Genomic DNA, 18,327 nt, shown 5'->3' on the forward strand with positions numbered 1-18,327 from the left:
GGGTACTATATAGACTCACCCTGTAGGATGGTGTTGGTGGAGGGAGGGGTACTATATAGTCTCACCCTGTAGGATGGTGTTGGTGGAGGGAGGGGTACTATATAGACTCACCCTGTAGGATGGTGTTGGTGGAGGGGTACTATATAGACTCACCCTGTAGGATGGTGTTGGTGGAGGGGTACTATATAGACTCACCCTGTAGGATGGTGTTGGTGGAGGGAGGGGTACTATATAGACTCACCCTGCAGGATGGTGTTGGTGGAGGGGTACTATATAGACTCACCCTGTAGGATGGTGTTGGTGGAGGGAGGGGTACTATATAGACTCACCCTGCAGGATGGTGTTGGTGGAGGGGTACTATATAGACTCACCCTGTAGGATGGTGTTGGTGGAGGGGTACTATATAGTCTCACCCTGTAGGATGGTGTTGGTGGAGGGGTACTATATAGACTCACCCTGCAGGATGGTGTTGGTGGAGGGGTACTATATAGACTCACCCTGTAGGATGGTGTTGGTGGAGGGAGGGGTACTATATAGACTCACCCTGTAGGATGGTGTTGGTGGAGGGGTACTATATAGACTCACCCTGTAGGATGGTGTTGGTGGAGGGAGGGGTACTATATAGACTCACCCTGTAGGATGGTGTTGGTGGAGGGAGGGGTACTATATAGACTCACCCTGCAGGATGGTGTTGGTGGAGGGAGGGGTACTATATAGACTCACCCTGTAGGATGGTGTTGGTGGAGGGAGGGGTACTATATAGACTCACCCTGTAGGATGGTGTTGGTGGAGGGAGGGGTACTATATAGACTCACCCTGCAGGATGGTGTTGGTGGAGGGAGGGGTACTATATAGACTCACCCTGTAGGATGGTGTTGGTGGAGGGAGGGGTACTATATAGACTCACCCTGCAGGATGGTGTTGGTGGAGGGAGGGGTACTATATAGACTCACCCTGCAGGATGGTGTTGGTGGAGGGGGTACTATATAGACTCACCCTGTAGGATGGTGTTGGTGGAGGGAGGGGTACTATATAGACTCACCCTGCAGGATGGTGTTGGTGGAGGGAGGGGTACTATATAGACTCACCCTGTAGGATGGTGTTGGTGGAGGGGTACTATATAGACTCACCCTGCAGGATGGTGTTGGTGGAGGGAGGGGTACTATATAGACTCACCCTGTAGGATGGTGTTGGTGGAGGGAGGGGTACTATATAGTCTCACCCTGTAGGATGGTGTTGGTGGAGGGAGGGGTACTATATAGACTCACCCTGCAGGATGGTGTTGGTGGAGGGAGGGGTACTATATAGACTCACCCTGTAGGATGGTGTTGGTGGAGGGGTACTATATAGACTCACCCTGTAGGATGGTGTTGGTGGAGGGGTACTATATAGACTCACCCTGTAGGATGGTGTTGGTGGAGGGAGGGGTACTATATAGACTCACCCTGCAGGATGGTGTTGGTGGAGGGGTACTATATAGACTCACCCTGTAGGATGGTGTTGGTGGAGGGAGGGGTACTATATAGACTCACCCTGCAGGATGGTGTTGGTGGAGGGAGGGGTACTATATAGACTCACCCTGTAGGATGGTGTTGGTGGAGGGAGGGGTACTATATAGACTCACCCTGCAGGATGGTGTTGGTGGAGGGAGGGGTACTATATAGACTCACCCTGTAGGATGGTGTTGGTGGAGGGAGGGGTACTATATAGACTCACCCTGCAGGATGGTGTTGGTGGAGGGGTACTATATAGACTCACCCTGTAGGATGGTGTTGGTGGAGGGAGGGGTACTATATAGACTCACCCTGCAGGATGGTGTTGGTGGAGGGGTACTATATAGACTCACCCTGTAGGATGGTGTTGGTGGAGGGGTACTATATAGACTCACCCTGCAGGATGGTGTTGGTGGAGGGGAGGTATATATATATTATGTTTAAATTCAAGAAATGCATACAAGACATTCCGTCTTCTTTTCACAATTTCTTCCGTGTTACTGCTGACATTCACTCCTACCCCACAAGGCAAAGAGATCATTTTGAATTACCCTATTGTCGCACTTCCAAACATAAATCTTTCATCAAATTTAGAGGCCCTCATCTATGGAACTCCCTAGATGCTTCACTTAAATCCTCATTATCCTTGCCAATATTCAAAAAACATCTAAAGGAATATCTTATTTCTTCCTCTCTGTAGATTACATGTTTTACCTTGATGCGTTATATTTTCTTTTGTGTTTGTTGTTGTATTGTCTATTTCAGTTTTTTGTGCAGTCTGTGTTTTTATTTCTTTACTGCACAGCTGCCCCCCTTTGCCAACTTGTAGACTTATGTACTGTTCTTTATGAACTTTTAATCTTTTAAACCAATGACCTCTTCCTACAGGAAAGGATTCCTAATAAGCCAGCTGGCTTCTTTCCTTCCTTGCATTGTATTTTTGTTCTTTGATATGTTAATGTCTATTTTTTTGTACTACATGCTAAATAAATAAACCTAAACCTATATAGACTCACCCTGCAGGATGGCGTTGGTGGAGGGGTACGGGTAGACGGGCGGCATCATGTCCACCGCCGTGTATTCGGGCTTGGCCGCCATGCCGGTGAGGATGAGGCTGTCCATGCTGTAGAGGAGCGCCTCCGCGTCGCGGCGGTTCAGCAGGTTGTTGATGTGGTTCGTCGTGGCGGTGGAGGGCGGGGGTGGGGGCAGCAGCGCCCCCTGCAGGCCGACATCCAGGCCGCCACCCACTCCCAGCAGCTTGCTGTTGTTGCGCAGGTTGTCCAGGTCCTCGTTGTGCTCAGGCTGCTGGATGATTGGCCGCGTGGTCGACAGGCACGGCCCGCTCCCGTGATGCTCTCTTTGATTGGTTGGTTGGTTGATTGATTGATTGATTGATTGGACAAACGAGGACATGGATTAAAACCTGGAACGCATCTATGTCACTTTTACCTTTTAAAACCCATTTTGAGCTGAGATCAGATTCTAAAAATGTTCTTCTACATCCTGACAGTTTTCTGAAAAAGCTATGTTTCTATGTCAGTCGTTCTTCGATTTTTCAAAAATAGCGGACCTACAAGCTCATAGCGCCCCACTCGGTGGTGCGCTATGAGCTTGTAGATCTGCTATTTTTCAATAGCTAAAGCATAACATAATGCTAACACCAAAAGGGGTTCCCGCCCCAAAATGGGTTAACCATTGTTTTATACTTAAAAAATAGCAGATATACAAACTCGTACTGAGCCACGAGCTTGTAGATCTTTCTCTCGGAAAATCTGCCCTGGAACAACATATTTTCAGATGGCGGCCCGCGGCCAAATACAGATAATTCTGACATAATAATAATCCATATTAATACTCCTTGACATGAAATAGTTTGAAGCACCACTGACATAGAAGCATAGGGTTTTTTTTTTTTTTTTTTTTTTAGAATCTGGTCTCAGGTTTTAATGGGTTAAACGACTGATAACATTTTGCACAGCCCAAGTCCTAAGTGTGTGATTTGTGAAACAAATCCGAAACTATAGCACTATAGGAGCCTTAAAGGGGTGGAGAGATGATGCAGAGATGGTGCACACGAGGGAGAGGAGATTGGAGTAAAAACTGTGTGAGAGGGAATTGGGTGGGGTGTGTGTGTGTGTGTGAGACTGTGATAGCATAATTTAAAAGAAAGGAACATAAAGAAGGGAATAGACAGATGATGGGTAGACGGATGAAGAGATACAAGAAGAAAAATGGTGATTGGGAGACGAAATAAAAGTCAAGAGAGTGATGGAAGAGAGGACACGCGGTGGAGGGATGGGACACTCTGCTCTGAAGGTTGACAAACCACTTTGTGTATAGGTGGGACACACACATGCGAACACACACACACACACACACACACACACACACACACACACACACACACACACACGCATTAACCATTCATTCATGTCCACGCAAAGGAGATGCATACAAGGACACAAATATTATAGGTGCAGTAAGGTTATAGATTTACATACACACACATGCACACACGCGCGCACACACACTCACTTCCTGCTGCGGTGTTGTCGGCTCCTCTCCTGGTTGGAGTGGCGATGGCGCCGGGGCTTGTGGCCCTCTCCTCCTCCTCCTCCTCCTCCTCCTCCTCCTCCCTCCTCCTCCTCGGCGGCCTTGTTCTTGTCGCCGTCTCCTCCCTCCCCCTCCTCTGCGGTGGTCGGCGGACCCCGGGAGGACTTGCGCCTCCTGCCTCCCTCCTCGCCGCCGACACCCCGGCTCCGGTGCGGCCTCGTCCTCCTGCAGTGCTCCTTGTTGCTCCCGCCGCCGCCATCGCCCCCTCCTCCTCCTCCTCCTCCTCCCTCGCCGTGCTGGGGAGAGGCGCTGCGCGTCTGCCTGCCTTCCCTCGGGCCCCGGTGGGCCCGGTGGTGGCTCCTGCTGTGTCCCCTGTGTCTGGGGCTGTGTGTGACATTATAGGAATTATAACACATGAAGTGGACGTAGATGACGCACATCGACAAGCGGGTGCTGGGCTAAAGAAACTTCAGTAGGCACAAAAAATACTTCTTTATTTATGTGTCTGACAACGTTTCCATCCTGTGGATCTTCAACAGGACATGTGACCACACCTGGTTTTTCTTTTATAATAACGAGGGTTTTTTTTTGTACCTATACTGCATGGTGTGTGGGCTCCATCCATCTGTTATATTAGGAAAACAAGCCATACGTATGTGACCATGACATTGTTGAATATCGCGATGTCGCCGTATAGTGTAAAAGTAAAACGGTTTTAATGTTCTGCAAATCGAGTGCCCACACACTTAGTCTCGCCTACCGTAGCGATACTAATACAGTATCACTGAGGGGATATTAGTCTCGTCCCTCTCAGTATCAGATTTTTTTTTTTTTGCAATGTCCCGCCCCATATTTGTATACTGGGCCCTGGTTGGTTATAGCCTGGTTCCAGACGAATCATGATTGGCTCGTCACCACTTCGGCCGTGAAGTCGTGAAGACTCAGGCCGTGAAGACCTGAGATCAGATTCTAAAAATGAACGGGAACCCCTTTTGGTGTTAGCTATTGAAAAATAGCAGATCTACAAGCTCATAGCGTGCCACCGAGTGGCGCGCTACGAGCTTGTAGGTCTGCTATTTGTTTTAAAACGTGAAAATATTTATTTCAGAAAACTGGAGGATTTCGAAGATTTTATTTTTTTTAATTTCGAGGTCAGGCCTAAATGGGTTAATCCATGCACTTAATTGTTTTCCCTAATAATGTTGCTCTGTTCCTAACCTGTGTCCCGGCCTGTCCTCTCCCAGCTGTCCGTCCTCTGCCTGGCCCAGGGACATGCAGCCGTCCTCCGCGCGGCCCAGGGACATGCAGCTGAGGCCGCGGCCCATGTCAGCCTCCTCCGACGGCTGCTCTCCTCCGTCTCCTGCCTCCGTTGTGTCCCCGCCCGGCTCTGCTGCACCGGGGGAATTATAATATAGTTTATAGGTAAAGTTCTCTATATGTGACTTTCATGGATAACATGTATTTTTGTCTGTATGCTAGAGTCTACACTCTACACCGTACAGACAAAATGACATGTTATTCATTAAAGAAAGTTGTATGAGTATGTTAACACAATAAAAACAATTGAGGTGGTTGTATCTGGTCAGACATTTAGATACATGTCAAAAGTCATGTCTCGCCTAGACACAAAAACTAACACTATAAAACTAATCTTTAGGACTACAGAAAATCAAAAGCTAAACTAACATAAACTAGCAAAACCCACTTTAAAAAAAAAAATCTAACTAAAATGAAATTGAAAGCATGAAGTCAAAAAGGAAATAGGCCTACAGTACAAAAATTTAAACTAATTCTCAACTAGAATAATAATACTAACTAGAAAGAGTGCCCCTCGGGCCACAGTCTCCACCAGCCCAGGTCAGGTTGTGGCCTCCTGGTGGCGCTATAATAGGCCAATGTGAAAAGGGTGCCATTTCTTCTTACGCCTTTGATGGCAATTGGATGATTTGAGGCATTTTGTTCCAAAAATGTGTTCCACCTGTTGGTGGCGCTATAATAGACCAATGTGAAAAAGGTGGGATATATTCTTCAGCCTAGTAGGCCAACTCGAGTCGTGACAAATCATGACAACAAACACAATATTTTGGACCAAACAAATAATTACAAAAATGCTACTTTCTAATTCTTTGTTTGGCCCCAAAACATTGCGTTTATTGTCATGATTTGTCACGTCAAGAGTTGGCTTTGTCCGCGGCGAATAAACGTCTTTAAATAAATACTTTCTGAAAAGTCTATGAGGAAAATGAACGGGGATTTCTTTTCCGGGTCTCTCGAGGGGGCGGGACTGCGACGCTCTATAACAAGCTGTTCTGGAAAACGGACTGGTTGCATGATGCACGGAGACGACAATGACCTTGCTCTGTGCCGGTCCTCTGGTGGTGGTGGCGGTGGTGGTAGAGGTGGTGGTGGTGGTGCATACTGACCTTGCTCTGTGCCCGTCCTCTGGTGGTAGAGGTGGTGGTGGTGGTGCATACTGACCTTGCTCTGTGCCCGTCCTCTGGTGGTGGTGGCGGTGGTGGTGGTGGCGGTGGTGGTGCATACTGACCTTGCTCTGTGCTCGTCCTCTGGTGGTAGAGGTGGTGGTGGTGGTGCATACTGACCTTGCTCTGTGCCCGTCCTCTGGTGGTAGAGGTGGTGGTGCATACTGACCTTGCTCCGTGCCGGTCCTCTGGTGGTGGTGGCGGTGGTGGTAGAGGTGGTGGTGCATACTGACCTTGCTCTGTGCCGGTCCTCTGGTGGTGGTGGCGGTGGTGGTAGAGGTGGTGGTGCATACTGACCTTGCTCTGTGCCGGTCCTCTGGTGGTGGTGGCGGTGGTGGTAGAGGTGGTGGTGCATACTGACCTTGCTCTGTGCCCGTCCTCTGGTGGTGGTGGCGGTGGTGGTGGTAGAGGTGGTGGTGCATACTGACCTTGCTCTGTGCTCGTCCTCTGGTGGTAGAGGTGGTGGTGGTGGTGCATACTGACCTTGCTCTGTGCCCGTCCTCTGGTGGTAGAGGTGGTGGTGCATACTGACCTTGCTCCGTGCCGGTCCTCTGGTGGTGGTGGCGGTGGTGGTAGAGGTGGTGGTGCATACTGACCTTGCTCCGTGCCGGTCCTCTGGTGGTGGTGGCGGTGGTGGTAGAGGTGGTGGTGCATACTGACCTTGCTCTGTGCCGGTCCTCTGGTGGTGGTGGCGGTGGTGGTAGAGGTGGTGGTGCATACTGACCTTGCTCTGTGCCGGTCCTCTGGTGGTGGTGGCGGTGGTGGTAGAGGTGGTGGTGGTGGTGCATACTGACCTTGCTCCGTGCCGGTCCTCTGGTGGTGGTGGCGGTGGTGGTAGAGGTGGTGGTGGTGCCGGTGGCTGTGGGTGCTGCGGTGCCGGCGGTAGAGCGCCAGGTCCGTCCGCTGGTACTCCTGCTCCAGCGGCACGTCGCCGGGCCGCGTCTTGTTGGTGTTGTTGTTGCGGTTGTCCGACTGCGGGTTGACCACCAGGGGGCGGTCCAGGTGGGTCATCTCCCCCCGCTGGAACGGCGCCTATATGTGGGCCGAGTGGGGGGGGGACAGGGAGAGGACAGGACTGAAGACAAGACATGATACCCTATATGGCCGAGTGGGGGACAGGGAGAGGACAGGACTGAAGACAGACATACCCTATATGGCCGAGTTAGTGGGGGACAGGGAGAGGACAGGACTGAAGACAGACATACCCTATATGGCCGAGTGGGGGACAGGGAGAGGACAGACTGAAGACAAGACATAATACCCTATATGGCCGAGTGGGGGACAGGGAGAGGACAGACTGAAGACAAGACATAATCCAGTCGACTCCTGATAAAAGTGCATGGAGTTCTGTTTTGAAGTGTGCTGCCATGCTGCCCTTCACCCCATGGTCCAGTTCTGAGTCCACTCTCCCTCTTTGGGAACAAGCTCTGGATCTTTCTCTGCATGCCCCACTTTAAATAATGCATAACTCCCAAGCACGCATCAGCTCCATATAGCAGCCACACAAGTGCGGACTTAAAGGGATATTTCACTTTCACAAACAAGGTCCTGTCTTGTTCTCCCCAGTTTCAGGACGCATAAGAGGGGGAAATGGGTTTCATTACGCAGCCACGCTCCCTATAACCCTGAAATCCCTAAATTCCCTAGCAAGATTTAAGAATGACCTTAAATCATGGAGCGTACCAGCCGTACCTATGTTCCCCAGGTTCTATGTTCCCCACCATGCAAAAAAGGTTCTTTGTTCCCCACTTAGAATAAGTCTTAGTGTTACTTATAGTACAATTTACAATTTAGGCATTTAGCAGACGCTCTTAATCCAGAGCGACTTACATTAAGCAAGAACAAAAAAGCATGGGAATACATCACATAAAAACATTTATCAAGAAACATGCGTAAGCTAAGAAAGTAACAGTGGAATATCTATATAATGAAGCTATACATATAAACTACTATGCTATACATATGTACTATGACGTGCTATGACTACATACAATGCAATTATAGTGCTGTCTACATAACATGCTATAAGTCTGTATCAAATGCTATCTAAGTCTACAGAAATGCTATCTAAGGGGGTGGGGTAAGTGCTATAGAATATGCTATAGTAGCACATTCTGATTTAAGTTCAGTCTTTGAACAATCCATTGAACTTTAGGCCTGCCTAGGCTACTTAAACTATCTAGTCTTAGCCAACTAAAAAATAACACTGGCATAAAATAAAACAAAACATAATTGCTCAGACTCTTCAACAATGATGGCAAAAACAAACATTATTTGTTCTGTACTTATTGTATAGTACAAAACACTGAAGTCCTTAAACCAGAAACCTAACGCTAACCCTAAACCCTAAGGTAAGTGGGGAACATTGAACCTGGGGAACATACTGTACAGTAGAAACTGGGGAACATAGGGATGACCCCTTAAATCATGGCTCCATCTCAACATGGTCATAGTTACAGTAGATCCTCTAAACCTCATTTGGGTATAATGTTTGGATGAGGACATGCTGTGTGTAAATATGTAGATATCTTGTTGTCTCTTTTTCACATCATATTTTCCATATATCAGGACTGGAGTATAGGCTGGATACCGTCTCTGTCGAGTGGAAACCTCACATGTCCAAAACTGTTAATTTTCACCATTCAAATTCAAAAGTACCAAAAGTAGCAGATCTACGAGCTCAAAATGAACTTTCAGATTTTCTACTGTTGATGCTTTTGTGTGACACTGTAGTATTTTAATTGACAACAAAAAATGGAGATAAGAGGTTTCTGGCCGACCAGCAACGCTACATAGACTGTCAGCTATATCTTGTTTGAACTATTTTAAAATGCTTTTCAAGATAGTAAAAAAAAATGGCAAAGAAGTTTAGGGTTAAAAGTTAACGCGCCGTGCCTTAACCGTTATCCCTAAACTTCTTTGGTAGGGCCAAAGAAGAAGAAGAGATAGGGCACATTATTAGTGTATAGTCGTACTGTAATGCCAGTCGCCCTCCGCTCCCACCTTCTGTACTGTACTACCTACTGTACCTTCTGTACTGTAATGCCAGTATAGCGCTCACCTCGTCGCCCTCCCCTCCCACCTTCCAGTCCTCCTGCTCCAGCTCGTTGTAGAGCTGCTCGCGACTCGTCATGAGGTTCTGCCGGCGGATCTCGCTGGTGCGCTGCTCCCACACCGACTTGCCGCCCGCCTTGTTGACGTGGTTCTTCTGCTGCTCCTTACTGCGAGGAGGAGGAGAGGGAGGAGAGAGACTGTGTTAATGCCGTGGTTTTCAACGGGTGCAGTATTAAGTTCCGACCAGTCATTAGTTCCGACAACGACAACCTACCTCAAACCCTATAACCTAACCATAACCGCAAGCACGGAGCAGCGCATGTTCGCCAACCTTAACGCATGTTCGCCTACCTTAATCCGGTCGCCAACCTTAACGCATGTTCGCCAACCTCAATCCGGTCACCAACCTTAACGCATGTTCGCCAACCTTAATCCGGTCGCCAACCTTAACGCATGTTCGCCAACCTTAACGCATGTTCGCCAACCTTAATCCGGTCGCCAACCTTAATGCATGTTCGCCAACCTTAATACGGTCGCCAACCGTTTTCCGCATGTCGGATCAATGACTGGTCGGAAAAGCGTACGGACCCCGTTTTGAACCAGTGGTCCCCTTGAGGGGGTCCCTGGTGGTCCCCAGCTAAAATGATGGAGAGTTGGTAAATAGATAATTACAGTGACACAGCGTAAAATGAAACCAAATGAACCCTTACGTTTCCATTTGGTTTCTTTTTACACTCTCAAGAGTTAAATTATTGTTGAACATCTGCATTACTTTAATTTACAAGAAGTCAACAAAATTAGAGAATGTAGAAGAATGGTTGTTTTTGATGGTACCACATCAATGCAGCAATGAATTGTGGGCAAAATCTTATCCAACAACAATAAATTATTCTAAGTTTTGGCTAAATCTCAAATGGTGGTCCTTGGCTCAAATGCTGAATAAATAATAGCCTCCCAGCCTTGGCATGAAAAGTGTTGGAAACCCACTGCATTAATGCATAGAGAAAGTACACAGTGGTGGTAATTGAGCACAATTGAGGTATATATCCATGTTTCAATGCTTTAAACTGGTACTCCACTACTGTACCTCCCAAGGACCATGGTGGTTCATTTCTACCCTTCCATCATAGAGTCCATCGTCAGCAGAGAGGGTGAATGGCTGCCCTTTGCCCCCCCCTTGAGGCCCTGTTTAGGAGTATAGGGCTTCGAGGAGGGCCAGGAAGATCATGGCTGACCCCGCACACCCAGCTACTGTAGGCCACAGTCTTTTTGCCCCGCTTCCCTCAGGCAGGAGGTTGCGGTAAGACTATGAAGGCCCGACGTTCAAACAGCTTTTTCCCCACGTCTATCCGGCTCCTCAACGCTGCTGGTGTCCCCCCCCCCCTGACCCCCTTCTGTCCTCCCTCCACCCCCACTCAGAGTGGAATGGACCGAGTCTGACTTGTGCTCTGAACTGACCTGAATACTTAAACTCTCTGCACTTTATATTTATTCTAAGGCTGTCAAAAATAACGCGTTAATGGCATTAATCAATTGCGTTAATTAATTGCGTTAAAATATTTAACGCAATTAACGCATGTTAGTGTTCCCCCTAACATGCGCCCGTGCGCGCGTCTCAGGAACGTCCAGAGCATAACAAATCTGTCACTGTGTAGCACACAGTCATGATTGAACAACACCAGAGAGATAGCTTGTGTATTGTAGTTTGGTTGCAAAGTGGTTTGATTCTGTAACTCTGTTGCGTTACTTTGTCTGCCTAGCAAAGCCCCATTAGGCTACACTGCACACACACACACACACACACACACACTCACACACACACACACACACACACACTAGTGTTAGCTATCAGCGCACTGCAAGAATCACTCGGGTCCGTCGCAACTTGTGGACATTTTGAAAATGCCATTAATGTTTGTCCGGCTGGTTTCGTTTTGTCCTACGCGATTACGTGAATCAGCATGGCTGCGCCTGCAGTAGGCTATTACCAAAACAAACACATGGTACTTTTGTGTCGCACATGGAAAGCAACTGGAAACGACCATGGATATATTAAAGACAGTTCTCCTGTGCTGCTGTGCACCGCGGAGATAATGCGCAACTCCAGGTACGAACTGAAGCTGATTCACGACTAACTATCTCCAGACTAGTCCTGCAGTCCCGCAATGAAGGAGAGACAATCTCGCCTCTCACTACAGTCCACTACAATGCCATTCTAGCCTTAAAACCTACATTTATATGTTATTCAATAATTACTTTAGCGCAAAATATAGGCTTTTCTAAACCAAGCCCTGTTTCCAAAAATGCTTATGTGCCATTATTGTATTTTGTGAATTTCAATTAACTATAGTCTACAGTTTAACCCATTGCTTCTCAGCTATTTTAATTTCAAGGACCCCCAAATTAAATTGATAGAAAGTAGCCTAGGCCATTTTATTATGATTTTCATCTCTGGACTGGGACTCCAGTCTCCATTCATCCATCCATCCATCTTCAACCGCTTATCCCTAGTCGGGTCGCGGGGGCTCCACCAGAGTGTTCCAGACTTCCCTCTCCAGAGCAACATTAGTGACTTCCTCCTGGGGGACCGCAGTCTACATGGCCAAAAGCCAGTGTTAATTTAACTCAAAGTGTAGGCTAGGCCTACAAATGCTCACATCACATCATGTCTATACTAAATGCATTAGAAAACAAAAATCATTCAAAAACAAATGTATATCCGCTTTCTGTCATTTATATTTCCATTTCCACAACAATAAACAGGAAAACATGGCATATTTTGGACATAGTTCGAATGGTGATTAATCATGATTAAATTAATTTTGAAGCTGTGATTAATCTGATTAATTTTTTTAATCATTTGACAGCCCTAATGTATTCACAATTCATTGCACTGTGTTGTTTTTTGCACCGTCTTGTCCTGTTTTGCACGTTGTCCAAATGTTGTAACTGCACTCTGCTGCCCACCAAACCAAATTCCTAACATGTCATGGCAATAATATAAGATATTGTACTTTTTACTCCACTACAGTTATTTAGACCTGGTGAAATTAAGAATACGTTTTTCACACTTTTAGAGCATGTCCGTGGTCATCATTTTTTTGGCTCCCCATACCTCTGTGACCTCCTCAAATGCCATGTCCCCTCTCGCTCCCTCAGGTCTGGTGATGCAAACCTCCTCGACGTCCCCAAAACCAAACTCCGTACGTGGGGGGACAGAGCTTTTGCCTTTGCTGCCCCAACCCTGTGGAATGCCCTCCCTAAGGCACTCAGAGATGCCCCCACCCTCCAAACCTTCAAATCCACCCTCAAAACCCACCTCTTCAAAATGACCTTCAGTTAACCCTTTTCACTGTCTTTTAATGTTCTTTAGCTTTTAGTGTTATTTTTTCTATTTCTTTTCTATTAAAGTTGTTTTTAATTTGTTGTTACCTCTCTAAAGCCCCCCCATGTAAAGCGTCTTTGGGTACTCAGAAAAGCGCTATATAAGTTTGAGATATTATTATTATTATCATACAAGAAAATATTTTATATTTTATATTAAAAGTCCTATGAAGCCAATCTAAATAACTTCCTGTAAATGTACTGTGTGATGATGACATAGACCAACTCTTATGAATATAAATAAATCTTGATTTCATTCACCTGATTCCCATACAGTTAGTAGCTGGACATTCCTTCAAACACACCTGATTTGAATTTCAGAGATACTCAGTTTTTTATTCTCATTCAAGATGACATCCAGATGGTTCATTACTCATTTTAAACTTAATCAGCACACTCAAATATGTATCTGAAAGAATTATAGGTTAGTAACAAACATGCTTCACTGGCCGTATCTCTCTCTGTGCATCCATTCCAGACTAGTAAACAAACGAGCTCTGCTACAGCTGCAGTAAATGAGATTCCAGTGTCCCATAGCCTGAAGGGATGGGACCTTCTGATTAGTTGAAACCAGGTTGAGATGTTTAAGACTGAAACTTCAAAATAAAATGACAGAAAAAGCCATTTCACCCGGTCTCTAAGTGCTATTTTATACTTTCATCTGTTCGAAAATAGCAGGGCTCGCAAATCTGCTAAAGATTACAGGCATTACTTCTGACATTTTGTTTTAAAATACAAAATGACAATCCTTTTTCTCCAAGATTGACTCCATGCAGATCGGACTATATAATTTGATGCCAAAATTGTACTTTCACTCAAGTGGACATTCTGAACACAGGACTTTTTAACTTCTAAATTTTTATCCCACGATTTTGTAACCCAGTTTTCTTTTCACCCAGTGCCAATTATCTAATGTAATCCTGGGCGCTACACTTCCTCTGCCAACCTGGGGGGGCAGCGGACTGACCTCATGCCTCCTTCTATGCATGAGGAGTCCAAGCTTCTTCTTTTCACCTGACAGAGGGGAATTTCCCCGGCTGGACGTAGTGCGTGGAAGGGACACGTTATTCCGACCAGTTCCTTTCCCCTCCATCAGGCGCCCCGGCTGGCCAGGGGAAGGTCGTTTTAGAGACCAGGATTACGGCATGTTTTTGTGAGGGTATCTACCCTAGGGGACACGGGGAGAACATGCAAACTCCACACAGAAAGGCCCTATCGCCAACCCCCGCCTCGGGTATGGGCACTGATGACGCGGAGGAGGGAACACGCCGCCAGTGCCCACAGCGTCCCCAGCGGGAATCGAACTCAGGACCTTCTAGCTGTGAGGCGACAGCCTCAGCACTACCAACTGTACCACCGTGCCCCCGAACACAGGACTTTTTACTTCACTTGTAACATCGAGTAACAGAATTTCTAAACGTGGTATTGCTACTTTTAGCAATAAATTTTTTCCACCACTGGAAATACAGTATGGTAGGATACCGTAAGTCCAAAATGTCGGAGATTTGGTTTGGTTGGTATGGTTTTGCACACTCAATTCATAATTAACGTTCCAATTTTGGAGCTCTGGCTCATGGACTAAAAACCAAAAAGAACTGAACCGGTTCCCACTGGGAACCAACCGGTGGAAAAGGGGCCTGGCAGCGTCTTGTCTCACAGAACAGCATGGGTCACGAGGGTCAAAACAACCATTGTGTTTAGTGGAGAGGCAGTCGGTCATTATGGACTTACAGTATGAGGACGGCGATTATCTGGAGATGTTCTGAGTGTTGCTGGAGTGGGTGGGAGTCACAGGAGAGGTAACTAACTACAGTCAGTCCTATACGCACACACACACACACACACACACACACACACACACACACACACACACACACACACACACACACACACACACACACACACACACACACACACACACACGAAAGATACACACGCACGCACGCACACGGCACGCAGCCACGGACACACGCACGCACGCAGATACACATACACACGCACACACACACAGCATGCAGCCACGGGCCAGTACATTTTGATGCCAATACTTTTGTACTTTTTGCACATTTTGAATTCCAGCCTTTTACTTGTTGTAACAGAGTAGTTCTACAGTAGGCTATATTGCAGTATTGATACTTTTACTTAAAAACTTTGAGTACTTTTTCCACCACTGATCACAATCAGTTTAACCACTTTAACCCTGTAAGCCTATTCCATCGTAGCCGATCTACAAACTCACAGTAAGCTTCCGTTGCACAGGCTGTTTTGGCGGAAACCTTTGGAGATCTGTGTGAGTCTGTCAACCGTCTGGCTCGCAAGGCTATAGTCTCCTAGCAACACGAGAGGATTCATATGAGACCGTCTATGGAAGCAACGCACATTAAGGTCCATTGTCTACGTTTCTGCTGCCACTAGCACATTTTACAGCCCCCTACGCACGCACGCACACGCGCGCGCACACGCACACGCACACGCACACACCCTTCTGCCATCTACTACTTCACAAAGAACGCAATCTGTTGTTTTCTTTCCTATTCGTCCATGTACTCCATGAAACAATTGGCTAGCCGTGGTGTCTTACAGGATGAGAATAAGTGTGTGCATGTCAGTTTGTGTGTGTGTATGTCAGTTTGTGTGTGTGTGTGTGTGTGTGTGTGTGTGTGCGTGTGTGTGTGTGTGTGCGTGTGCGTGTGCGTGCGAGCTTGCGTGTTTGCGTGCGTGTGTCTGTGTGCGCATGTGTGTGCGTGCATGCATGTGCGTGCATGCATGCATCTTTTCACTGCCACGGTTTCCATCTACCTCGGAGGAAAGCCTGGTCCTTGTTATTGAATTGCTGTGTGATCCGGTCGGGAGCGGACGGTATCGTTACGTTATGTTGTAGTCATCAGGCCCGGAACTCTCTAAGTCAGAACATCCTTTCCCTCAAACCGGAAGAATATTAACACCTTTCCCAATAAAAGCCTCTAATTCCCTCCCCCAAACACGAGCCAATTGTGTTCGCATAGATGCCCAACAAAGCCATGGTGGAACCTCGTGGTGGTGGTGGGCAGGGACTTTGAAGAAGGAAGGCAGTTGGCACACTGATCTTGCAGCTCCCAGAAGCACTTTATTTTAAGGTTACAACTAGGGTTGTCCCGATCGGATCGGGAGATCAGAAATCGGCTCCAATCGCATGATTTCCAAAAGATCGGAATCGGGGAGAAAAGATCAGATTTTGTATTGATAATGTAAAATCTTAAAGAAAGATGTATAAGCAATGAGATTGTGTAAAAACGGTTGTGTTTACGCTAGTTGTTTTCCTCCTGGTCCCAGTCAGAGATCATCAAACAAAGACTAGTCACACTCAGAGGCATGAAAGACACCTATGGTGAAAACAAAAGGAAATGCAACCCCCGCTATGCATGATGGTATAGTTGTCTGTAGTAGGCTCTCTGAATGAGAGATACTCTTTAAGAGTTTTAACTGGACTTCAGTTCTATAAGCTGTAGAACTGCATTCACTCTAATTAACCAATACATCGTTATTTTGCTATGACTCCATGCTTTCATAGAAAACAAATCACAATGACAGTCATTCTAATAAAAGAATAGTCACATTTTGCCTTTCAATAATTGAAAGGCAACACAACAGACTACACTAGTATAGAGTGACAAACATTAGGATATTTGCTAGTAATGATCGGATCGGGAGAAAAAAAAACGTGATCGGGACATCCCTATTTACAACGTTTCGACCCGTGCGGGTCTTCGTCAGTTATGGGTCATTACCACTGTGCCACCTGAGCACTGTCTCCTCTTGACTGATACTGACAATAAGACTCTCCAAACTGTGTTTCTGTGTGGAGTTTGCATGTCCCCGTGTCCCCTAGGGTAGGTACCCTCACAAAAAACATGCAGTAATCCTGGGCTGCGTCCGAATTCATTCCCTATGCCCCATATAGTGCACTACTTTGGCGTTCCGCCATTTTGTTGTAGTGTCCGAATGTGTAGTGAGCATTTTTGCATTTTTGCACCCTAACATAGTGGACTGAAGTATCCCACAATGCACCGGGAATTGTAGGGAGCATCCGATGGTCACTACAAAAACACAAGCTCGCTCTTGAGCGCACATGCACGCGTTTGCGCACGTGCGCTGCTTCTGCATGCATGCGCTCATTGCGCTCCAACTCAGAAGAGGCAGAAGTTGAACCAGCGAAAGAACTCAACACAAATGTACTTTTTAAACTTTCGTTTTCCCTTCCCTGGCGGATCTCGAAGCTACAGATCTCGAGACAAATGATCTGTGCATTTATTTGAAATTGTTTTATTTTATTTATAATAAATTACTCATTTGCAATAGTATTACTGATCCATTGTATCACCCAGGCCCAGCGCATGACGTTAGGAGAGGAATCAGTTGCTTGCTGTAGAATATATTTGTGAGATTCTTTATCACAAACGTAGGCTAAATACATGCATGTGAGACACATTAATTGTGTCCGAACATATGTTTTATTAATATTCATTAATTCCTGCCATGAAAAAATATGCTATCTAACATTATTTAATTGAATTGCGATAAATACATTAAAACTTCATTATGTAGGCAGTCATTTATTGGACTGCTGTTTCTGTTAACACCAAACGTCCGTATTATTATTGTGAGCAGAGCTTGTAGATCGGCTACTTTTGGTAATTCTTTACCAAAAGTAGGCCTACCCGATACAAGCTCACAACACGGACGTCGCGTTGCTTATAGATCGGCTATTTTTCATAGGCCTATGTTATTTTAAAATAACCTTTTTATCATAGACATATAGGCCTAAATGCCTGCAAACATATTTTCATTAAACTATTTTTTCTTTATTCATTCATGAATTTAAAACTTTAAAAAAATTGTCCTTGCAGGGAGGTGACAGCCTGCAGTCACTTATTTGATACAGTCTGTTCCTAGCGAAAATTCAGCAGCAGCGTTTTGACTGGTTTCTTGTAGTCAGTTGATCCTTCATATCCAAATGAGTGAAACGGCCGGGATGATTTGTTTATTTTTCAAACAGTTCTTTATGAGGCGATCTGAAAAAATGGGGATTTCATGCAAATAAAAAGTACATGAACCCGCGGACCTACAGCGCCCTCTACCGATATTGACGTCAGAGTCGGTGCTCCCCATACAGGGAGTATTGTCCGAAATCATCACTATAGAGTCCACTAGAGTCTGGATCCCCGTATGGGGGGTAGGGAGTAGGGAACAACCCTAGCAATTCGGATGCAGCCCTGGTCTCTAAACTACCTCCCCTGGCCAGCCGAGGCGCCTGATGGAGGGGAAAGGAACTGGTTGGAATAACGTGTTCCTTCCACACGCTACGAGCAACTTGGACACTAATG

General features: G+C 46.3%; 1 protein-coding gene across 1 annotated transcript in view; it reads right to left on the reverse strand.

The window, feature by feature from the left end:
- The window catches only part of cacna1ab (calcium channel, voltage-dependent, P/Q type, alpha 1A subunit, b), a gene marked incomplete at both ends in the record, with an annotated part of 292,563 nt that overhangs the window by 81,426 nt on the left and 192,810 nt on the right, over positions 1–18,327 (reverse strand). Inside the window, 6 exon segments of the mRNA XM_083764411.1 lie at positions 2,510–2,850; positions 4,029–4,111; positions 4,148–4,430; positions 5,265–5,436; positions 6,400–7,558; positions 9,588–9,747. Of these exon segments, the coding sequence (XP_083620537.1) occupies positions 2,510–2,850; positions 4,029–4,111; positions 4,148–4,430; positions 5,265–5,436; positions 6,400–7,558; positions 9,588–9,747 (2,198 nt within the window).

The sequence above is a fragment of the Protomyctophum parallelum genome (genome assembly GCF_964188405.1).
Source record: "Protomyctophum parallelum genome assembly, chromosome: 5".
Lineage (NCBI taxonomy): Eukaryota > Metazoa > Chordata > Actinopteri > Myctophiformes > Myctophidae > Protomyctophum > Protomyctophum parallelum.